Raw genomic sequence first — 19994 nt, forward strand, 5'->3', positions numbered from 1 at the left:
TTTTAACGGAAGGCATGTTTATTTTTTTGATTAGTGTGCAAAATCAATGTAGATACAGGTCGTGTTATTTGTCTGATGCAGAAGTATCGAACAGCTCCCTGAGACTGACAAGCTTTGATGAGTTAGATGGCGAAGGTAATGGACAGAGACACTCATCAGGTCTGATTCTGATTTGGAGCCTTATGAAGAAATTGCAGCTCATCTTCACGATTTAAGAAATCATGGCCCCAAATAAAGAAAACATGCATAGAAACTGCAAAACGTTCGCTTGAATTAATCTTTTTTTTTTCCTCCGTAATAATGTGAAGAAAACCGCTGCCAATATGGCTTTAGGTCATCGCTGGTTCTTCAAGCAAGACTATGACTGGAAGCACACATCGAAGTTGATCCCAAAAATCAAGATCCTGGAGTGGCCCTCTCAAAGCCCAGATCTCAATCCTATTGATAATCTATAGTGGGAGCTCAAGGTTAAGGTCTATGCTTGAAAACCATGTGATTTGGATGAGCTGGAACAATTTGCTGCCAAATTTGGTGTCAAAGGTTGCTGTCAGTTGTGAGTCAGAAAGGTTACACTATTGTCAGAGGGCTAATAGTTTTGGCTTTGTCATCTTAGTTTTTGTTCCAACTCAGTGCATCATTAAAATTCATTAAAATAAAGATTTTGCTTCTGTTCTTTTGTAAGTAATTATAAACACTTTTGGTACTTGCCATTTCCTTGGAAAAGTAAGGGTTTTATTTTGTTTCATTAAGGGTCTAATAATATACATGTGCACATGGATGCATTCATGCAACTTAACAGTCAATCATGTTTAATGGTTTAATAAAGAATAATCATCTGAGTTCTGAGGATGGAAACGCCCTGCTGATGACAGTGGTCAGCAGTGAATGACCAGACTGGTTTGAGCTGACAGAAAGGCTATGGTAAACATTAGAATTGTAGTGAGCAGAAAAGCATCTCAGAATGTCCATCATGTCAAACTATGAGGTGGATGGGCTACAACAGCAGAAGACCATATCAGGTACTACTTCAGTAATTCTACAACAAAAAGTTGAGGCTGCAGTGGGCATGGGCTCACCAAAACTGGACAATTGAAGACAGTAGGGTCAGACAGCATCAATCCATGGACCCCACCTGCCTTGTGTCAACAATCCAGACTGGTGGAGGTGGTGTAATCATGTGGAGAATGTTTTCTTGGCACACTTTAGGCCTATTGTTAGCATTTAATCATCACTTGAATGCCATTATGAAGGGAGGTCCTACCCAGTATTAGTATAAAGCGTAGTATAGTGTTAAAGTGCTCTGTGAATGTGTGCATGTGTCTGGTGTGTTTTATGTTCCTCAGTTTTTGTTTCTTTCTGTTGTGAGGATGTGCTGGATGGTGTGGTTTTTGTTCAGGTTTTTTAGTGCAGTGCAAATGAAAGCGTTCAGGAGCTTATCTATTTTGAAACTTGGCCATCATACAGTAGGTTACTGTAACCTAAACAATGTGTCACTCGTTACAGGGGCCATCAGACCACAAAGCAGCCTTAATGAGGCCACAGATCGGGCCCATTCTGCATACAATTACATGACTTTCTATAACTAAAGTTTCAACAGACATAGACTTTCAAATGCATGGGGCTCTTGCCTTTTGGTAGACAACAAACAAGAACTGCATAAACAGATGACAGAGGAAGTCCCTGTGCATGTGTGTGTGCGTTGGCACAGAGAGTTATTTTTGAGATCAGCCAGCCACATGATGTGTAGACGCCCTCATTATGGGTCAGGGGTAAGGATAGTGTAAGTGTGTAAGTAATCTGCTCCAGGGTGAGCAAGGAGAGCACATCCATTCATTGTTTGACCATCAAACAATATTCAATTTGAAAGGAAAAGAAGGTGATTTAGAAACTATGGATAGTTCTCTTCAGCCATCAGTCCTACAGTATGATCTCATCCATCACAACATCTGCTTTCCTCTATCGAAGTTCCTCACCCAGTCAGAACTACCCTCGTTAAAAAAACGGAATTGTGAAAACACTTGTATTCTATTGACCTTAATGGCCTTTGTGTAAGACACGCAAACCGCTGTCTCTCTCATCCTGTTGTTCAAGGGCAAACAAAATAGAGCAGACAGAAAGAGAGGGAGGGAGAGAGAGGGAGAGAGAGAGAGAGGGAGAGAGCGAGAGAGAGAGAGAGAGAGAGAGAGAGAGAGAGAGAGAGAGAGAGACAGTCTCAAAACCACATTCACACCTTCCTGCGACTCTGACAGAAATGTTGCCAAGCAACAGGACCTCCGCTGGCACGAGCACTTCACTTGTGGCAGAGGCAACAAACCTCAAGAGCTACAAAAAAAGTCTTGGAGCCAGGCTTAGACTTTTAAATCGAACTAAGAAAACATGCTGCTTTCACAGCACGTCCATCTCTATGACTCATTATATTGACCTCTACTTTATCTCACAGAAGAAGAAAGAGAAAGATCTTGGTATATTGACTGCAAGCACTTCCTCTGGTATGGTCTGCAAGTAGATGTCAGAAGGTTAATTGCAAACCACTTTCAAAGATGCTTTGATTATCTTTTATCCAACAGAATAGACACATATTCTATGCTAGACATACATTTATAACACCAAGATGAAGATACAATCTCATTTGAATAAATTATCAATCAGCAGTGATTGTCAGGGGATCTGACTTTGTACACATTTTGAAAATACAAACACATTCACCACACAGATACATGGCACAGGCACTGAAAAAAGCCTGTGGCTCTGAAAAAAGATTTCTTTTGCATGTGTCACGGGGTTAAAAATAGGCCTGGCAGCTGCACTGGAAAAGATGAAGAAGTATTTCACTTGGGAGGAATAGACTGCACTAATTTGTGTGCTCATGATCTAAAATTGATTTTCGTGTGAACTGTCAGGGTAGATCCATTGCACAAATATGCAAAATATCCCCAAAAGCTTTCAGTTGCAATTTCTTATTGTACAGACGTAAAATGAGAGCTTGCACTCAAGCAACTCCACAGGTTTATGAAAAAGCACTTAATAAGTAGATCAAAGCCTGAAGGTCAATTGAACATGAGTCATAAAAATGCAGAAATTGGACCTTTTTGTACAAATCCTTTAACATCAATGTCACACATTTGCTAACATTTTGAAAAGTGCAGAATTTTCTTTGACTTAAACATGTATATTTACAGTCATATGCAAACATTCTGGATGCAAAACATTAAAATGTGTTGATTTTCTAAGCCACATTCTCTACAGGGAACCTTCTATTTCTGGTGCTCTATTTCTATTTTTCGTTTCTCTATTTTTTGTCTTTTTGAGACGTTTAACATATTAAAAAAATAAAACATAGAATGTAAATGTGTCATAACATTTTCACAGGCCACATTTTGGTTTTTTTGCCTAATATGTCATATTTAGCAAATAAGCCTGTAATTGTGGTTTTAAATGTGCAGAATTGTGTTCTCTGTAGAGGATGAGTTCACTTATTTTACCTAGATGAACACCAAAACATCTAACTTGACCATGGGTGCCCACAATTTTGTATACATGTATTTATTTATAACATTAATAAAAATCTAATGTCATCTCTGGTTAGGGTTTAGTAAAGGTCAGTAAACATTTTTAGTATTGCCACAGCTCTTGGGGTCCACAGAAAATAATTATGAACAGAAAATCTGGTGATTCAAAACACACTTATAATGGAAGCTATCAGGTACTTTCTTCAGCATCTGTCAATTCTATTATCAGTGTATTCTGAGTCAACAGGTTTTCTGTTATTTCACTAAATACAGAGAAATACCTCTAAATGCGACAGCTTAAAGTCAGAAAAACACAGTATTTCACCCACTGAAAGTTTCTTTAGGGAACACAAGACGGATCTTTTATTATTCTAAAGAACCCTTTTGGTGGCTTATTTTTAAGAATGCATTTGTATATTGTTTGTAACTCATAATCTGTGTTTGGGAGAATGAACTGATTATGATATTGATGCTCAACATGGTTTGGAGTTTAGGAGAGCCACAGACCTCTTTATTTTTTCCATCAAGCTGTTTGCTCATTGTTTCAATTAAGATGTTTGCTTACTGCTTCAGATAGCTTGTTCACCACTCAAGCTGTATACCTTCCACAGCAGGCCTGGAGTGGTGGTGGTTGTTTTTTGGACAGGCTTTGAGGAGTGCTTTGGTGTAGGTGCAGAAGTTCTGCTCTCGGAAGGTTTTACAGTAGGGCCAAGGGCAAAAGCAGAAGCAGAAGCAGCGGCGACATGGAGGCGACGACAGCGGATGCTCCATCTGTTAAGAAGGGCTGTGTATTCTCTATCATCCAATCATACACCTCCGTCAGGCCCTGACTCTTCAGTTCTGGACCCACTTTCTCCCGGATGACACGGTAGTATGAGTCTAGCCACACAAGCTACAGCAAATGGGAACATTACAATCAATAGCCAATAATAGTAACAATTAATAGCTTACCTCCTGTAGTTGAACTTTTACAGCTGTACTGCTGTAATAGTAATTGGCTAGTAATGACTAAACAATAAACTACAGGTTTATTATTCAGTAATTATTCTTAAAATTGATTAATGATTATTCAGCAACTACTATAAATTATTTAGTATCTACTATAAAACTAAAGTTTACGTTACACAGTTTTAAAACAAGCACTACAAAACTCATGAAATATTTGTTAGTATCTTACATCACTCCCATCAAGTAATATGACCACATCCCTTCCTCATTTTGTAACAATAAACACAAGTTTAATCCCTTAAATGACCAAGGCTGATTGGTGAGCTAAAAAAAAGCTGGTACTGATCAGCTACAAACACAAAACAAATAAACACCTGCCTATTCAAGAAGCACTCTTCTGCAGATACACTTGAGATGTATTAGATGGGAAGGATGTGAAGGGGGACTTTCAAAGGAAACTGACACTAATTAGCACCTACATTGGCACAAACAATGTTTTACACAACAGTATCATAAGTGGGGGATGTTTCATTACCTGTTCAAGGCTGAGAATTGTAGTGTTAATCAGCTTTCTGTCATACGGGACCAGTGACACAGTTTCAAACGTCAGGTAATTATTACCATGCTGGGAAAGAAGGAAAAAAAAACAGCACCTCTTTAAATTCAAGTGTAGTCCTTGAATTAATTTGTACTGTGTCTATGGAACAGCTTCACTTACTTCTGTTTTAATTGACCTAGCGAGAGCAATATCCTCAATTCTTATTCCAAAATCATTCTCCTTATAGTAACCAGGTTCTGTAAAAGAGGGAAAAAAAATAATTTGTTTTGACTTATACATTGTCATTATTGAGTCAAACATGCTGACTCAAGTTGAATGATTACTTTTAACTTATTTGACCCTGCTCCTTATAGTCCTTATAGTTCCACTACACTTTTTGTACATTTGACCCCTTTTTCTTTCCCTGTGTGTGCGCTTTTTAATACTAAATCTTAGACTGTTAGGGGCAGGGGTTAAACTGGGCGAAAGTGCACCAGAATGGCATTGGTTCCTTTACATTATGTGAAAGGCAAGTAGCTCTTCGCCTGTCATATAATTTGATTAGAACAAATAAATAAAATAAGTAAAATCAGTTTTATTATATTCTTTGTTTAATCAAATGAACTATTGTAAGAAATAAACAATGTTATTAGACAACTTCCTATTAAATTTGTTGGTTAATTTTCCAACAAAGTCTTAATTTATTTCTCAACCTTTGTTCTTTATAATTAAACAGGCTGTTTTTGCAAGGGTGCCTTCAAGACTACTACATGTAAATGTAGTAGCAATCTAAATTTAAATGCAAAAGCAATCTAGGAGGAAACACTCCACATAACTTCTGCATGAATGGGTGGGGCTAAACTGTTGCAGCCAGAACAGGCAGATATATCTAAATGCTTGGAGTTTCATGACATGCCAATGACAGTGAATTTCAAATGGACTGGTTTTGCAATTACTTTAAAACACTTTGGAAACTCTTTTTTAATTTTTCTTTGTTAATGCAAGTTGATTATCTTATATCTAATCTTGTAAATATCTCCTTTAGTCATTTTAAATGCAGATGAAAAAAGATTTGTGAGGCAGCAAATGTATGTTTAGGTAGTTGCATGTGTGAATGCTAGTATAACTAATTAGTTTTGAGATTGGAAGGATGGAAAAGTTAAAATGGCAAAAGTAAAATGTGGCCAAATTAAATACTGATAGATCGGATGTTATACTGGGTTGGATGCTTCTGTATAATTTTCTATTAAATATATGTTTGCTGCTTTTTTCTGATATTGAAAATTAATAACTTGAACTTAATGGCTGCTGTGACTTAATAAACAAAAAGGTTTTGACCTTTGGACTGTAAAAAATCATAATGTTCAACAGATTATTGTTCTGTTAACAGATTATTACATTTTCAATGAAGTCCAATTTTAAAGAAACCAGGTTACTTGATTAACATCAAATCATTTTTATAGTGTGCAAATATACAGAAAACTGGTTTTACATTTTTATGATATCAGTGCTGAGAACTCCATACAATACCTTAATTCAACCCCATTGTTCCCATCTTACAGACATTCAGGAAACACATCTCTCACTCCTCTTAAATGTCACCTCTGATTTAGGTCTTCATATGAAGGGCTTTGTTGCAAAATGCACTCTCCATATTCAAACATTTCATTTCTTATAAAATAAGTTACTGGTAGTGAGTTTTACACATATAAGAAATATTAGTGTTATGTATATTATGATTACTAACACCTTTATATCCCCTTCTTTTCCAATAAGATCAGTTGTTATTCTTTTTAAAAACTAATTCTATTTATTTTTTATAAATGGATATATAGCACTTTGGAATGAAACTCTTCATAGGTAAAATGCTTTTATAAGCCATAATTTAATGCCTTACCAATGGATGTGAACATGCCTTCTTGAAATGGAATATTATTGGACTGAAAGCCAACAGGCCCTGTGAGGAGGGATATGAAAACATGTCAGATTATGAGATTGGAGGTGTGAGTGAATAATAGCTGTTACATACCAGTTACTACAGCATCACAAAGTGCAAATAGCATCACAAAACAAACTCTCACCGTGAGATCAACTGATACAAGTGAATTGTAACAAAAGAGAAACCCATTAAAACTGAAGTCTTACATTCGTGAACACCAAAGTAGTTTCCCACACCATGACCTGTACCATGACCGTAATTCAGGCCAACTTCCCACAGTGCTCTGCGGCCAAGCATCTCGATGTTGACACCTTTGGAAAAAAAAAAGTGCTGATGAATCGCTTGTGATGCTACTTGAAGGTCAGAGAGTAAAACTGCTGACTAGATGGAGACCTCTTGTGGAAGAACAGCAGCAGGTGTTGTGAATATGAGTTGGACAGAGAATGAGAAAAAGACAGTCTTGCCTTTGGTCCCTGCTGGAAAGATGGTCCTTGAAATTTCAATGTTTCCCTTCAGCACCCTTGTGAAGGCATCCTTTTGAATTAGTTTGAACAGAAAAAAGTTATTAGCTTCATGTTGGATTGATAATACAGTTGTTCACTTGAAATCTTCTCTGGTCTTTTACTGAACAGTACCTTCTGAAGGGCAGTGGGTTTACCCCAGTGCACAGTGCGGGTAATGTCGGTTGTACCATCACTGAAACATACATTTAAATGGTTAAGTGACAGTGAGTTGATATTAGAAGTCCGTTATTCAAAATTTCAGGGTTCGGGCCAACATTTTGTGTGGAACACTGGGCTTGTGCTGGGCTCACTTTCTAATTATATATAAAATCTTTCACATACTTCTCTCTTGTGCTCTCTCTCGCTCTCTCTGTCCCATAATATTAATTGTTTTTAGAATATCTCTCGAGTTTAAGGAGTGGGTGAACATCCCCCTCAATAAAATTATTCCTAAAATTATCCATGCAGACCAAACAGGCTTTGTAAAGAACAGGCAAGGGGCAGATAATGTTAGGAGGCTGTTTCATATTATTGACATTGCCAAAAGACAGGGACATCCCTCAGTGATAGTGTCCATGGATGCAGAAAAGGCGTTCGACAGAATTGAACCTGGTTTTCTTTTCGAGACTTTGAAGGCCATGAATTTTGGAGACAGTTTTATTAGATATGTTAAAACACTCTTTAACGGCCCCAGGTCACAGATCCTGACTAATGGAGTCATGTCGGACGCCTTTACACTTTCCCGAGGTTGTAGACAGGGGTGCCCAAGCTCCCCTGGCTTATTCTCCATTGCTATAGAACCATTAGCCAATGTAATCCGCTCTGACTCATCTATCACAGGAATAAAAATAGGCACAGAGGAACATCCCCCTCAATAAAACCATAAATAATGGGAAGACTGTGTTGGGTTGGAGGAAAAGTCACAGCAGATCTTTCTTGCCTGTTGAGCTCACCCAAAGCTCAAAGCATGTTAAGCATGACTGTAATGTGAATAGCCGTAGTAGGGAAAGGAAGTTTAGCACAGCAGGGTTAACAGTTGATCAGGTGAGTGTGGATGCTTTTTCCCGTCAGATACGATCAGCAATTCCACAAAAGATTACAGGTAATAAATACTTTTAGCAGGGATGGATCATTGACTGGGCCTCTGATTGTGAGGGGCCTGAGACCCCTAGGTCCAAAGATGCTTGAGGAGCCTCCCGTCCACTGCAGTTGCAAAATAAACAAACAATACTCGAAAATGTAATGATTAAATAAACAAAATTAAAGCCTGTTAACCTATACCCTGCCATTATATTTCAAATAATCAAAAGCCCCTAACCCTAAACATAAAGTTATAAACATAAAACATCCAAAGTTGTAGAGAAATATAACTGTGTAGGAAATAATAGGCTACTGTACATTGATTGAGGATGAATAATTTAGTTTACACTGCATATTTTAAGCACTCTTATTCAGTGCTGTTGATTTTTTTTTTTCAATTTTATCATGTATCAGATTGGGAGGGACCTCTAAAGTCTAAAGGGCCCTGCCTCTGGTTGCATTACAAATGTGTGAAATACCAGTTAATCCCAGGATGATATTTTTGTTGCTCAATTCAAAGCTCAGTAAAATGCAATAGTACGTCTCTCTTAGTGTTAGAGTGGATTAGAGTCGGGTTTTTAAAATTTTTTATTTACCAGTACCAATCGGGACGGTTTGCGTTAGGTTTCATTCAGTGCAGACCTCTAGTTGATAATAAGTTTGCAGATCAAAAAATGTAATGTCATACTCACAGGTACTGTCCTCCTGAGTCAACAAGATACATCTCATCCACTCTCAGCTGTCTGGCAGTTTCTTTAGATGGGCTGAAATACAACACAATAAGAGGAACTTTTGCTCAGCATACAAATGGGAAGAGAGTATAAAGATTGAATTATACTTCAGTGTTTTCATATCTGCAAACATCATGCATAGACGTATACAAGGGTGTGTGCAAACATACATTCACATAATGTAAATGTGTGCACTGAGGGGCAGTGTCGAATCCAGAAAATACAGAAGAATATGTGGTTATCCTCTCTCTCCAAGAATACTTGCTAAACTGTTAAGTAATACTTTGAAGACAGGTCATGTGTTTGTAACATCACACCTCTTCTGACAGCTGATCCTCAAATAACCCGGTTTTATTTAACAATAGCTCTGTGCATCTAATGGCCTCTGAGATCCTGTGTAGGTTATGGTTACCTATGAATTCCTCAGCATCTTGATGAAGACATGCTTGCATGCTTATTGGCAAAGGTATAAATCAGGATTAAGAAGGACTGGAGAAAGAGAATGCCAGCTGTACTTCCAGTACTCATAAGTTTTAAAATAAGGTGGCATAATTTTAGTGTATTTACATTTCTAAATTGCTAAACAAAGTCTTCTGTGGAACTTTGCTTCCCAGGTCATCTAGTAAATACTCAATAAGTGTGCAGTTAAAAGTGTCTTTGTACTTCAAGCTAAGTATGCTATTTCTGTGCTAACACTAGCAGGCCACATATTTATTTAGATTTGTTAAAAAATGTTATGTTTACAGAGGCAACATTATTCCACATTCCAGAAAGGCAAAGGACGAGGAAAGCTAAAGGCTACATCAGGCTACATTCCAGAGATTTGACTTTTTTCCCTAGCTCATCTTTTTGGCATCACGCTACACGACACTGTTTATCTGAAATGAGACAGTTTAACTAATTTAGCTTTTTTGGTTTTCTGGACTTCTGTATTTTGACTAAGGCTCCAATTCTACAAGGTTTCTATCTCACCCCCTGCTCTTCTTCTTAGTGAATAATTGTTTGTCTGCATTAACCTAACACCTAATACACGTTCAAATTGTCAGTACTTTATTGATACTAATTTAAATAGTATATTTAAGCAATAGAACATGAGAAGGAGTCTATTATCACAAAATAACATCTCAGCTGTGATTTGGTCACAGGCACAAAATAAATAAAGTAAGAAATAAAGTAATAAATAAATAAACCGGGTTGTAAACGTGGCATTTAATATGTTTTAATGTCAGCAATTCCTTCCACCAAGTTATAGTTCCTTAACAAGCGGCTTGCTGCTACGTCAGTGTAACGAGCTCTGTCCACTCGCTGCACAACTGGCAGTTCACAACTGGCAGCTAAGAGTTTGGGAATTTAGTGTAGTCTCATCTTCAGAGACTGACCAAATCAGGTGTCGATCAAATGCGATCTTGAGAGTATCCGTTTTCTGTTTTTGGCAAAGTAAGAAGTAAAAATTTTCAAATGGCTTGAGCGTGTCCTACAGCTACAGTCAAAGTCATTGCTTAGCAATGGCGCCTCAATGGAGTGATACAGTGCTTGTGAAAAAACCTTGATGTTATGGCAAAATAACAGCATGGTTACACTTCTCCACCAATCAGCTTGCATAACTGTTGCATAATTATATATACATTTATCGTTACAGTGCAGCGCTCATAGGCCAAGTCAGTTATCCATTGTATTTCATGTAAACTTGGGAAAGTGACCTGTAAGGCTTTTAACAATGAATTCCATACCTGTAATGAGCAAGAGCAGCATTAGGTCCACTTGCAGAAATGGTCTCAAAGCTCGGACCCCTGCTGTATTTTTGTTTGCTGGTGGGACACATAGAGCACACATTACAAATCACCAGTTTAAGCTAAGCATACTGATGGTACTACAATTGCACAATCTACCCTCCATCTACCCTCCATCTACCCTCCATCTACCCTCCATCTACCCTCCATCTACCCTCCACTCTCTGTCCACTTTATGTCCACTTTATGTGGTCAATTAACCAAGTAAGTGATACTTTTTTTTTGATCCCACAACCGGGGAAATTCCACCTCCGCATTTAATCCATCCATGAAGTGAAACACCACATACACACTAGTGAACACACACACTAGGGGGCGGTGAGCACACTTGCCCGGAGCGGTAGGTAGCCCTATCCACGGCGCCCAGGGAGCATTTGGGGGTTAGGTGTCTTGCTCAAGGACACCTCAGTCATGAACTGTCAGCCCTGGGGATCGAACCAGCAACCTTCTAGTCACAGGGCTAGATCCCTAACCACCAGCCCACGACTGCCCCCCAAACAGATTGAGCTCTGCCGTGGCAGAGCCTTCAAAAATAAGAAGAACTCGTCAACGTTCCCCTCCACGGAAATCTTTAGTAAAAGGCGAAAGATTTGTGTGTGAATGAAGAGAAACCCGAGCTAAATATGTGTGCAGTTTCATACTGTAGCCCCTCTACATATTTTTCCAGCCACTTTCTACTCCATTCATCACTGGCCAGTTTTGGAGCACAGGTGGGGGATCATTCTCAATACAGTGCAGTGACACTGACATGGTCCTGGCATGGTAGCGTATGTGTGGTGTTGGTAACAGTAACAGGCACAGCAGTGTCTGTTCCTACTTATTTGCAGAGATTAAACCTTAAAAGAGTAAAATAAACTATGAAATGTGCCATAACTGTCGCAACAGCCACATTTTAGGCTTTTTATGTTAAATTCAGAAAATAATCAGTATGTGTCCATTAACATGTGCGAAAGTGTGTTCTCAGTAGAGGATGCGTTAACTTATTTTCATTTAGAAAATTCACAGAACTTGTCAATCAACTAGGGGTTTACCAAATTTTGCACACAATGGTATATAAATCCAGTCGTGAAAAAACAAAACTGACAAAAATATGTATCAGAGAGAGTAAAAGCTGGCAGTCATATGTGAAATATGAGGTATGAAAGGGTTTTTAGATGTTAATGTGGGACCAACTGTTCCCTACCTGCGACACTCATTGACAAATTCTGCCGCAGTGAGCTCTGTCTCCATGCCCTCAGGCACAGCTCTTTCCAGGTGAAGTAGGAGCTGCATGACCGCTACTGCATCCCTTATCTACAACAAGAGAGTAAACACACGCAGAGCACAACGAGAGAATGAGCACTCAGCTTATTCTTGTCAAAAGATACAGTCACCACTGAGTATTAATAAATCTACTGGTATAAGGCCACCCAGCTGCCAGGCTGAGGGGGTTTAATTGAATGCGGTCAGTCACGCAGTGGTTCCAGGTTATGAAGTAATAGCATACAGATGCTCAGCTCATCTTGAAATGGAAAATAGAATTTTGTCTTTATGAGATAAAATGCTCATAAAGAATGTGCTGATGGGATACAGAATACAAGCCACAACATCAATAAAAAGTTTCAGTGCATAAAAAAAAGATTGTGTGATAAGAACTGACTGCTGCTGTCAGTGTTCTCCTTTGGTTTATGGCATGATAAAACATCACTCAATAACTCAGAGATAAGGACAACTCAGGATATTTCCTTTTTCAGCATGTGAGTCAAGTGTATGAGTGCACCAAATGAAGTGACATAAGGACTATGTTGTATGTTTCCTTACGTGAGCTTCTCTAAGGATCCTCTGCTCTGTATCGACCTTAACAGCTTTAGTGGTCAGCACTGGAGAGTAAGTGCTTTGCAGGAGTTTCCCCTAGAAGAGAATGAGGGTATGTATTTGTATGTGAATGGTTTACCAGGCCTGGCTAGTGATTCATCATAAGAGTCATCAGCTAAGATAAACTTAATGTAGTTCAGTTTGGTGCAAAGTCCAAATAAGTTCAGAATTATTTAAATAAGTATACCTCATGCTTAGTTTTCAAGTCACTCTGACATAAAGCCACAATCAGAGATTTCAGAACAACAAAGTAACACTAAATACTCAAAAATGAAGGCTATGCGCATTTTCCACGGTTGAAAAGGCAAGAACCACAGCAAAGCTAATAATGTTTGTTACGGAGGCTTGTGCTGCTAATCTGTAAATTTTTTATTACATTTGTCCATGACGCAGGCAGATCATTCACTTGACATTACTGATCAGGATGGAATAGGATTTGCACGCATTGGTCATTTCAGGGCATATTACAGGGAGATAGTCCACTTACAAGCACATATGTGAACCACAGAGATAGAAAGATTCAATCAAAACTGAGCATTTAGGATTGTAATTGACCATGTTGAATAACAATTAGCTATGAAAGTCATATCATGGCGTGCGGAGCAGGAAACTTTTTATTTCCCAGGTTTATTTCCATCAGACTTAAAAACAGTTGTTTTGCGTATATATGCATTTGATGAGAGTGTAACAAAATTTTGATAATTGTAGCCATCTTAGTGTATAAAAAAAGCAGATTAAAGTATCCCTAGCGCTAACCCATAGTCTAAAACTATGGCACATGCTAAAGCTGCTGTTGTGTGGATTGCTAGGCCCTGGTCTGACAGCAGCTGTGTAAAATTAGTCAGGTCTTACCTCTGGAGTGATGAGCTCATACAGGGCTTGGTTAGTGTACTCTGTGCCCACCCACACCCTTACACCAGGCTCCTCCAGGTACTTCATCAGATGTTCGCGAACAGAGTCATAATTAAGCAGCTGCACACAGTGTAAAGTGTCGCAGGAAGAGTTCAGGTACACCTTCAGCTCTTCCGTCACTCTCTCAGTGTGCACAAAGAGCCTTTGAAAGAGGGGGGACAGTACCGGTGGTCACAATAAGTTAGTTTGTGAATTTCACACAAAGGTTTGGAAAAGCAGAAATACGAAAGTGGAAAAAGTCAACTTGCCATATCTTATCAAATGTCAGCAGAGTGTAGGAGTAAAAGAATGGGTTGAAGGGGATGTCATTACCACGCAGGTTAAAGAGCCCTGAAATGACAGAAAGCATTCACATCAAAACATTCACAGGAAGGTCCAAATCACTTATTAGGCATTTCAAATAAGAAGTACTGGAAGGTGTCTCTTACATGCTTGTCTAGTAGGACACTAAAAAAACATGCATTGAACTTACTTCAGTTGTGTACATCATGTGAGCATTTTTATAACAATTGTGTCCAAAAGTTTGTGGACACCTGCTCATCCAAGGTTTCTTCTGAAACCAAGGCTGTGCATTTTTTGTTTACCCTTTGCTGCTGTAACAGCCTCTACTCCTCCGTGCTCATTTGGCAGCTTTACACTATATTTGATAACTTTCAGCCACAAGAGCATTAGCGAGGTCAGGTACAGATGTTGGAGGAATAGTTCTGGATCATCACTTCAAGTCATCCATAAGGCGTTGAATGAAGCTCTTTCACTCCAGAGAACTCAGTTCCACTGCTCCTTAGCCCAATGCTGGGAGGTTTCATACCCCTCTAGCCGAGACTTATAACTGAGCATGGTGAAATTAGGCTCATGTGTGATTGTTTCAGAGTATCCCATTCCATTGGAAATTCTTTTCTATGGAAACTATACAGACGCCTGTATCAGGAGGCATGACAATAGGTGCACCTTAAAATAGCTCAATTTATTCATTAGAACATGTGTCTAGACACTTTTGGACACATGGTGATTTACTAATGCGTGCATGATGTACAGATTTGAATAAAGTTAATTTAATCAATTCCTTTTACAAAGTAGGCAATCCAAGTGATTGTACTTGTGGTGTAATCTTGGAGACATTTTGTCACTCATCTGAGGGACTTCATCATGCTTGCGATAGGAACTGCTGAACATCTTCAAGATTACACCACAAGTCCAGCCACCTTGATTTACTACTAGACAATTCAATGACCTGAGTGACTGAAAACCTTCCCTGATACCACTTACATGCTGTTTCATCCAAAGCTGACAGCAGGAGAGCAGTGGGCTTGTAAGGGTTGTCCATCATCTGGCCTCGTATCTGGTCCACCTTATTTTGCCAGGTCCTTTCTGTTGACCCACATATAAAACACAGAAAGATACACAGAAAGAACAAATACTCAGTGCCGTACAAATCTGCATGAACTTTACAACCACTCTATTACCTTCCTTTCCATTCAGAATTAAATAGCCCATGAGCGAGTAAATATATCAACAACAACAGCCCTTATCCTTAAAGCCATATGCCATTGTTATTACTTTAAGTAATAATGTGCATGGGAGCTTTTATAGCCGACTTGTGATAAGTGAATGCTTTTCTGTTTTCTGTTTGCAGGTATTTATCAGCAGAGTGATAAGCGGCCAGTGATAGGAGGCTCACACACCGATGAATTCGTCTGGTAAGCGAGTGAGGCTATCAGGAGGGAGAGGCGGTCGCTCGGACCATATTTCATCCACCAGGTTATCAGGGATAGATGTAAGGACCCGTTTAGCTGGAGCCAGCTTGGTTTTGTAGGCAGCAAATGTGTCTGTATTGACAAAGAGCAATGATCCAGTAAGATGTTGTCCTTGGTTACTGGATCAATTAACCTTGAATACAAATCCATATACAACAACAATTTACAAGAAACTACTGTACTTTGGAAGAGTCTGCTTCATAGTTCTAGGAAGGAAAAAGCCTGTTTGCTTTTACTTACCTACTGAGAAGAGGAATGGATCAAAGCCCACCTCGTCTCCCTCCTTTGTTTCTTTGATAAGCCAGTTGGTGATGCTGGAGACAGAGACTGTGTTCCAGTACAATTAGACCAAATTTATCCTTACAGGTTTTATTTCATTCTAAACACTGGGCCTAGCTAACGACACAAATTGTGACTGATAATGGGACTGATTGAAAATTGTGCCTGATTAACATTAGAAGATACATTAATACAATTTCACAAATAAAAGTTAACAAATAAAAATGTTTCCTAGTCATCTGCTAGAAATGGCTTTCAAATGTTTCTAATATTTAGTGCAGGCTTACATATGAGAAAGTAATCCCAGACACATTCAGATTGTTGACTTTGACACACAGTTTTTGTGTCTACCATTTTACTTGCCATCTCGTTCCAGTTCCCAATTGCAGTCCATCTGGCGCTCTGCTTGAACCCAGTAGCGACTGTCAGTCCATAAGACTGCTTTATCCTGGGTCACAACTGCCGTACCTTGAGAGCGAAGAAGAATGCTGTTTATATGCTATTTATAATTCTTTTATCCAAGATTTAAAGCTCTGTTTGCATTTACTGTTTTAAACACTGTTTGCACTATTGACCGTGGTATACTCGTATGAAATCATAGATTACAGATTCACACAAGGGACAGTTGCTTGGGTCACAGATCAAGACAGCAGGAATCTCATCAAAGTATAACTGAGGACGAAAAAATAACATTATATAAAAACCTGCATAGGAATGTACCTGCAGAGCCAGAGAAGCCAGACATCCAGGCCAACCTGGCATCATAAGGGGCAATGTATTCACTCTGCAAGTAAACAACCAAGAAGCCATTAACAAAATCATGAAAAAGAAAGAAAGAACAGAGGGCAGATGAGGAAAAGAGAGGAGAAGGAATGGATGGGAAAAAAGGAGATGAAAGGGAGACAAAAGGAAAGGAGAGGAAAGAAAATTAAACAAAAAGGAAATGAAAAGGAAACAAAAGGGAAGACAGAGGAAAGGAAAATAACAAGGAAATATAGGAGATGAGTTTTGGTACCAGGTGTGCATCTGTTCCAGGTATGATGTAGGCAGAGATATTGTGGGGTTTCATGGCTGCTCTCAGCTGAAGTAATCTCAAAGTTGTGTTAACAGCTGTTGGAGGGAGATACTGCAAAAAAACAGAAGTTAGCATTTACATTTTAATCAGTGTTTCATAAAGAGATACAAACATACAGACTTGAGTTTAATAATGTGAGGCTTTTTGTACTACAGTTTCCGGGTTCTGTTGATCACTTTTGTTATTGCAAACACAAAAATATTCAAGAACCACAGCGAATCACAAAACAAATAAGAGGGTTGTGGTTAATTGTGTCCCGACTCTTAGAAAATCATGACCCTTTAAAAGCCCTTTTTTTAACCCTTAACAAGTCATTGGCTTGTAAGCAGGCCCATTATTACACACTTATATAACCTAAGAATAGCTCCATAAATTTGCAATGAAGTCTCTGTAGTTACTTAATAGTAAGACTGGAATATTAAGAGGTTATCAACAGAATATCTAATCTAAACAGTAGTACTGTTATTACACTGGATTTTCCTCTCAAAAGTGACCATTTCAGCAAAAACCCATGTTTAGACTTTAGTAGTAGCATTAGTCTGTTAGTGAACTGTGAGGATCCACCACCATCTCACTTCATTTAAATTGCTTTCATTAGACTAGAAACAAACAGCGTTGTGGAATGTAGTCTCTGCAGAGTGGAGTGGAAAATGCCTGTTCAGTAGCGGAACATCAGAGTGAGAGGACCCCCAACAGGGAACAATGTTCTGGAACTAAAGCCTTCACGCTAATCAGTGGAGAGAACCAGTGAAAGGCTGGATTAGGCCTGGAAGCTGTCTGCACTGATTTGATATTTTTAGTGTGGCCAGCTCATCATGATAAAGACAGGCCATGATGATAAGTAGTCAGAAAAGAGACACAGAGATAGGGAGAAAGAGAGAGAGAGAGAGAGAGAGAGAGAGAGAGAGAGTACCGGAGGCACTGAAGAGCAGTTCCTTTCACTGCTTGCTCCTTCCTCGGCATGTGCTGCATGCCTTTCGCCTGATAAAAAGAGGAGGAACACACCAGGGACAGGACTTAGAGACAGCACAACAGTGTCAGTGTTTTCAGTGCTTTTTTCAGTAGATGTCAAGAATGGGAGTCAATCCTCTGTAGCTGTTGTGTCCTGATGAGTTACAGTGGGGGGCTGTGCTTACATTTCCATAAAAACTTGACAACAATGTTCACTATAAGTTTCTAAAGATGACCAAAGTTAGTCTATTTATGCTTTAGTCTATTTTTGTTTAATCTGCATGTGAATTACAGCTAATTTTTCCTCCTCAAAGATGCAAATTGCTTTACTATCCAAACTGGCTGTCCTAACAGAAATTCTAGATACCTAAAAAAGACATACTTTCACATTTCATATTTCATATTTTTTTGTATTTCTCATTATTTTTAGCCATAACCAAGATATCCTGAGGGAAATCAGGGTTATGTCTAAAGGGTGTCTACACAATGTCATTATTTCATTACATTTTCCTTATTTCTTATTATTCTTAGCTATAACCAAGATATACAGAGAAGAAATCCAGGCATCTAGCAAAAGTGACATACATTCACTACATTTTTCTAATTGTCTTTGATTCTAGTCATAGCTAAGCATGTAGATGACCACACAAAGCTGCAACTTGAACCAGCAGGGACCTCCAGTGGCTCAAAGTCCAGCGAGTCACAGTGTCCCACACACTGACAGCTGTAGAGTTACTCCCAGTCATCAATTACTCACAGAACGACACGCTATATTGAGCCAAGCACATGTTATGGCATAAGAGAAAATGCAATCTTGCACATACATGTAAGCACAACCTACAGTCTTAGTGAGAAAAAATATGTCAAGCTAGTAAATAAATATCCACCAGCATGCGTACCAATTAGCTTTGAGCGCTGCTGAATAAATCTTCTGCTTAATGGCATGCAAATATATTTTCTTTGAATCAACCACTAGACATGACACAAAACAACAGATGGAGAATTTGAATGGTGCCTTAATGAAAGCCTTACCCATACTGTGTAGGACCTTCGCTAGCATAGTCATGCAAAGATCATTAAAAAACTGCAATAATTAACTGCAAACTTTTTTCCCCTTTTTTTACCTTCAAGAGCCACAAGACAGAGAGCCAGAATCCACCCAGAGAAGGTCATTTTGGACCATCTGCTCCAAGCAAATCTACACACAGAGAGGCAGCGGGGCAGGTGTGTGTGTGACTGTGAGTGTATGTGTATATATATGCAATATCTGACACCACTATCTGAGCTCGGGGGCGTTCTCTGATCAGAATAATACGCAATAGATGAGGGGGCGGAACTTTGGCTCTACTCTTGCAATAAAAAGCATGCTTGCTCTTGCAAGAAGGTGCTTTTTTGCAGACATTTGCAATCTCTCTATCTCTTGCTCTCTCTCTCTCGCTCTCTCTCTCTTTGTCTATGCTGCCCAATTTAATGGTGCCCTCACCCTAGGGGCTTAGCAAAAGCATCTGCAAGTCACGAAGTGAATTCTAGTCAGGCTTCCGTGTTACAATATACAGGCAAGCAAAATATCCAGCACCACACTACACATGCCCTTTACATTCACACTTAAGGCTTCCTTCTACCAAACAATGCACCTGTCAGCCTTTGCAGTAAGTTAATGTATGAACCCAGAGATACAAAACTTGATGTTCAGTCACACCAATACCACCATCATGATTTGACAACATTTCATAAGAGATTTGATTAGGCACATTCAATGTTAACATAAACAGTTCTCTCTTATTAACAGATGAACTGAATCTGCAGTGTACCAAATATAGCATAGAAAACTGACAGAACAAATGGCGCTCCAAAATGTCAACTACTCAGGGAAAGATACAATGTGATAATTTGCTTATATATTTGATGTGAACATCTACAACTTTGATTTAATTTCTTACTATTATAAAGACATATAGGACAGTTATGTGTAAATACATTTATGGGGCAGATTTGCTGGAAGTACTGGTTACTAATAGCCTGCAGACACTTTGTGCTAGTGAGCATGACCAACTTAGCAGGTTATATAATTAGCCAAATCAAATCAAATCACGTTTATTGTCACATCAGATTTACACAGGTGTGAAGGTGA

General features: G+C 38.8%; 1 protein-coding gene and 1 non-coding gene across 3 annotated transcripts; both read right to left on the reverse strand.

Moving 5' to 3' along the window:
* Positions 1-2541: 2541 nt before the first annotated feature.
* Positions 2542-19106, reverse strand: xpnpep2 (X-prolyl aminopeptidase (aminopeptidase P) 2, membrane-bound). Of its 2 annotated transcripts, XM_017698290.2 has the most exons (21): positions 18988-19106; positions 17826-17893; positions 16853-16963; positions 16558-16621; positions 16201-16305; positions 15799-15885; positions 15487-15630; positions 15071-15172; positions 14053-14134; positions 13745-13946; positions 12839-12928; positions 12222-12331; positions 10979-11056; positions 9210-9281; positions 7570-7630; positions 7399-7468; positions 7141-7245; positions 6893-6952; positions 5176-5252; positions 4993-5082; positions 2542-4401 (listed from the first exon to the last, which is right to left on the reverse strand). In XM_017698290.2, the coding sequence occupies exons 1-21, from the start codon at positions 19034-19036 to the stop codon at positions 4207-4209; spliced, it is 2022 nt and encodes a 673-aa protein (XP_017553779.2). In that variant the 5' UTR covers positions 19037-19106; the 3' UTR covers positions 2542-4206. The 2 variants fall into 2 exon arrangements, with proteins under 2 accessions (XP_017553779.2, XP_037396188.1); XM_037540291.1 differs by lacking the exon at positions 17826-17893 and having other exon boundaries at positions 18988-19096.
* Positions 11544-11658, reverse strand: LOC119263934. The gene has a single exon (XR_005130648.1). It is a non-coding gene; the product is annotated as a U5 spliceosomal RNA (small nuclear RNA).
* Positions 19107-19994: the final 888 nt, after the last annotated feature.

This window comes from Pygocentrus nattereri, chromosome 8, assembly GCF_015220715.1.
Source record: "Pygocentrus nattereri isolate fPygNat1 chromosome 8, fPygNat1.pri, whole genome shotgun sequence".
NCBI classification, from domain to species: Eukaryota; Metazoa; Chordata; class Actinopteri; order Characiformes; family Serrasalmidae; genus Pygocentrus; species Pygocentrus nattereri.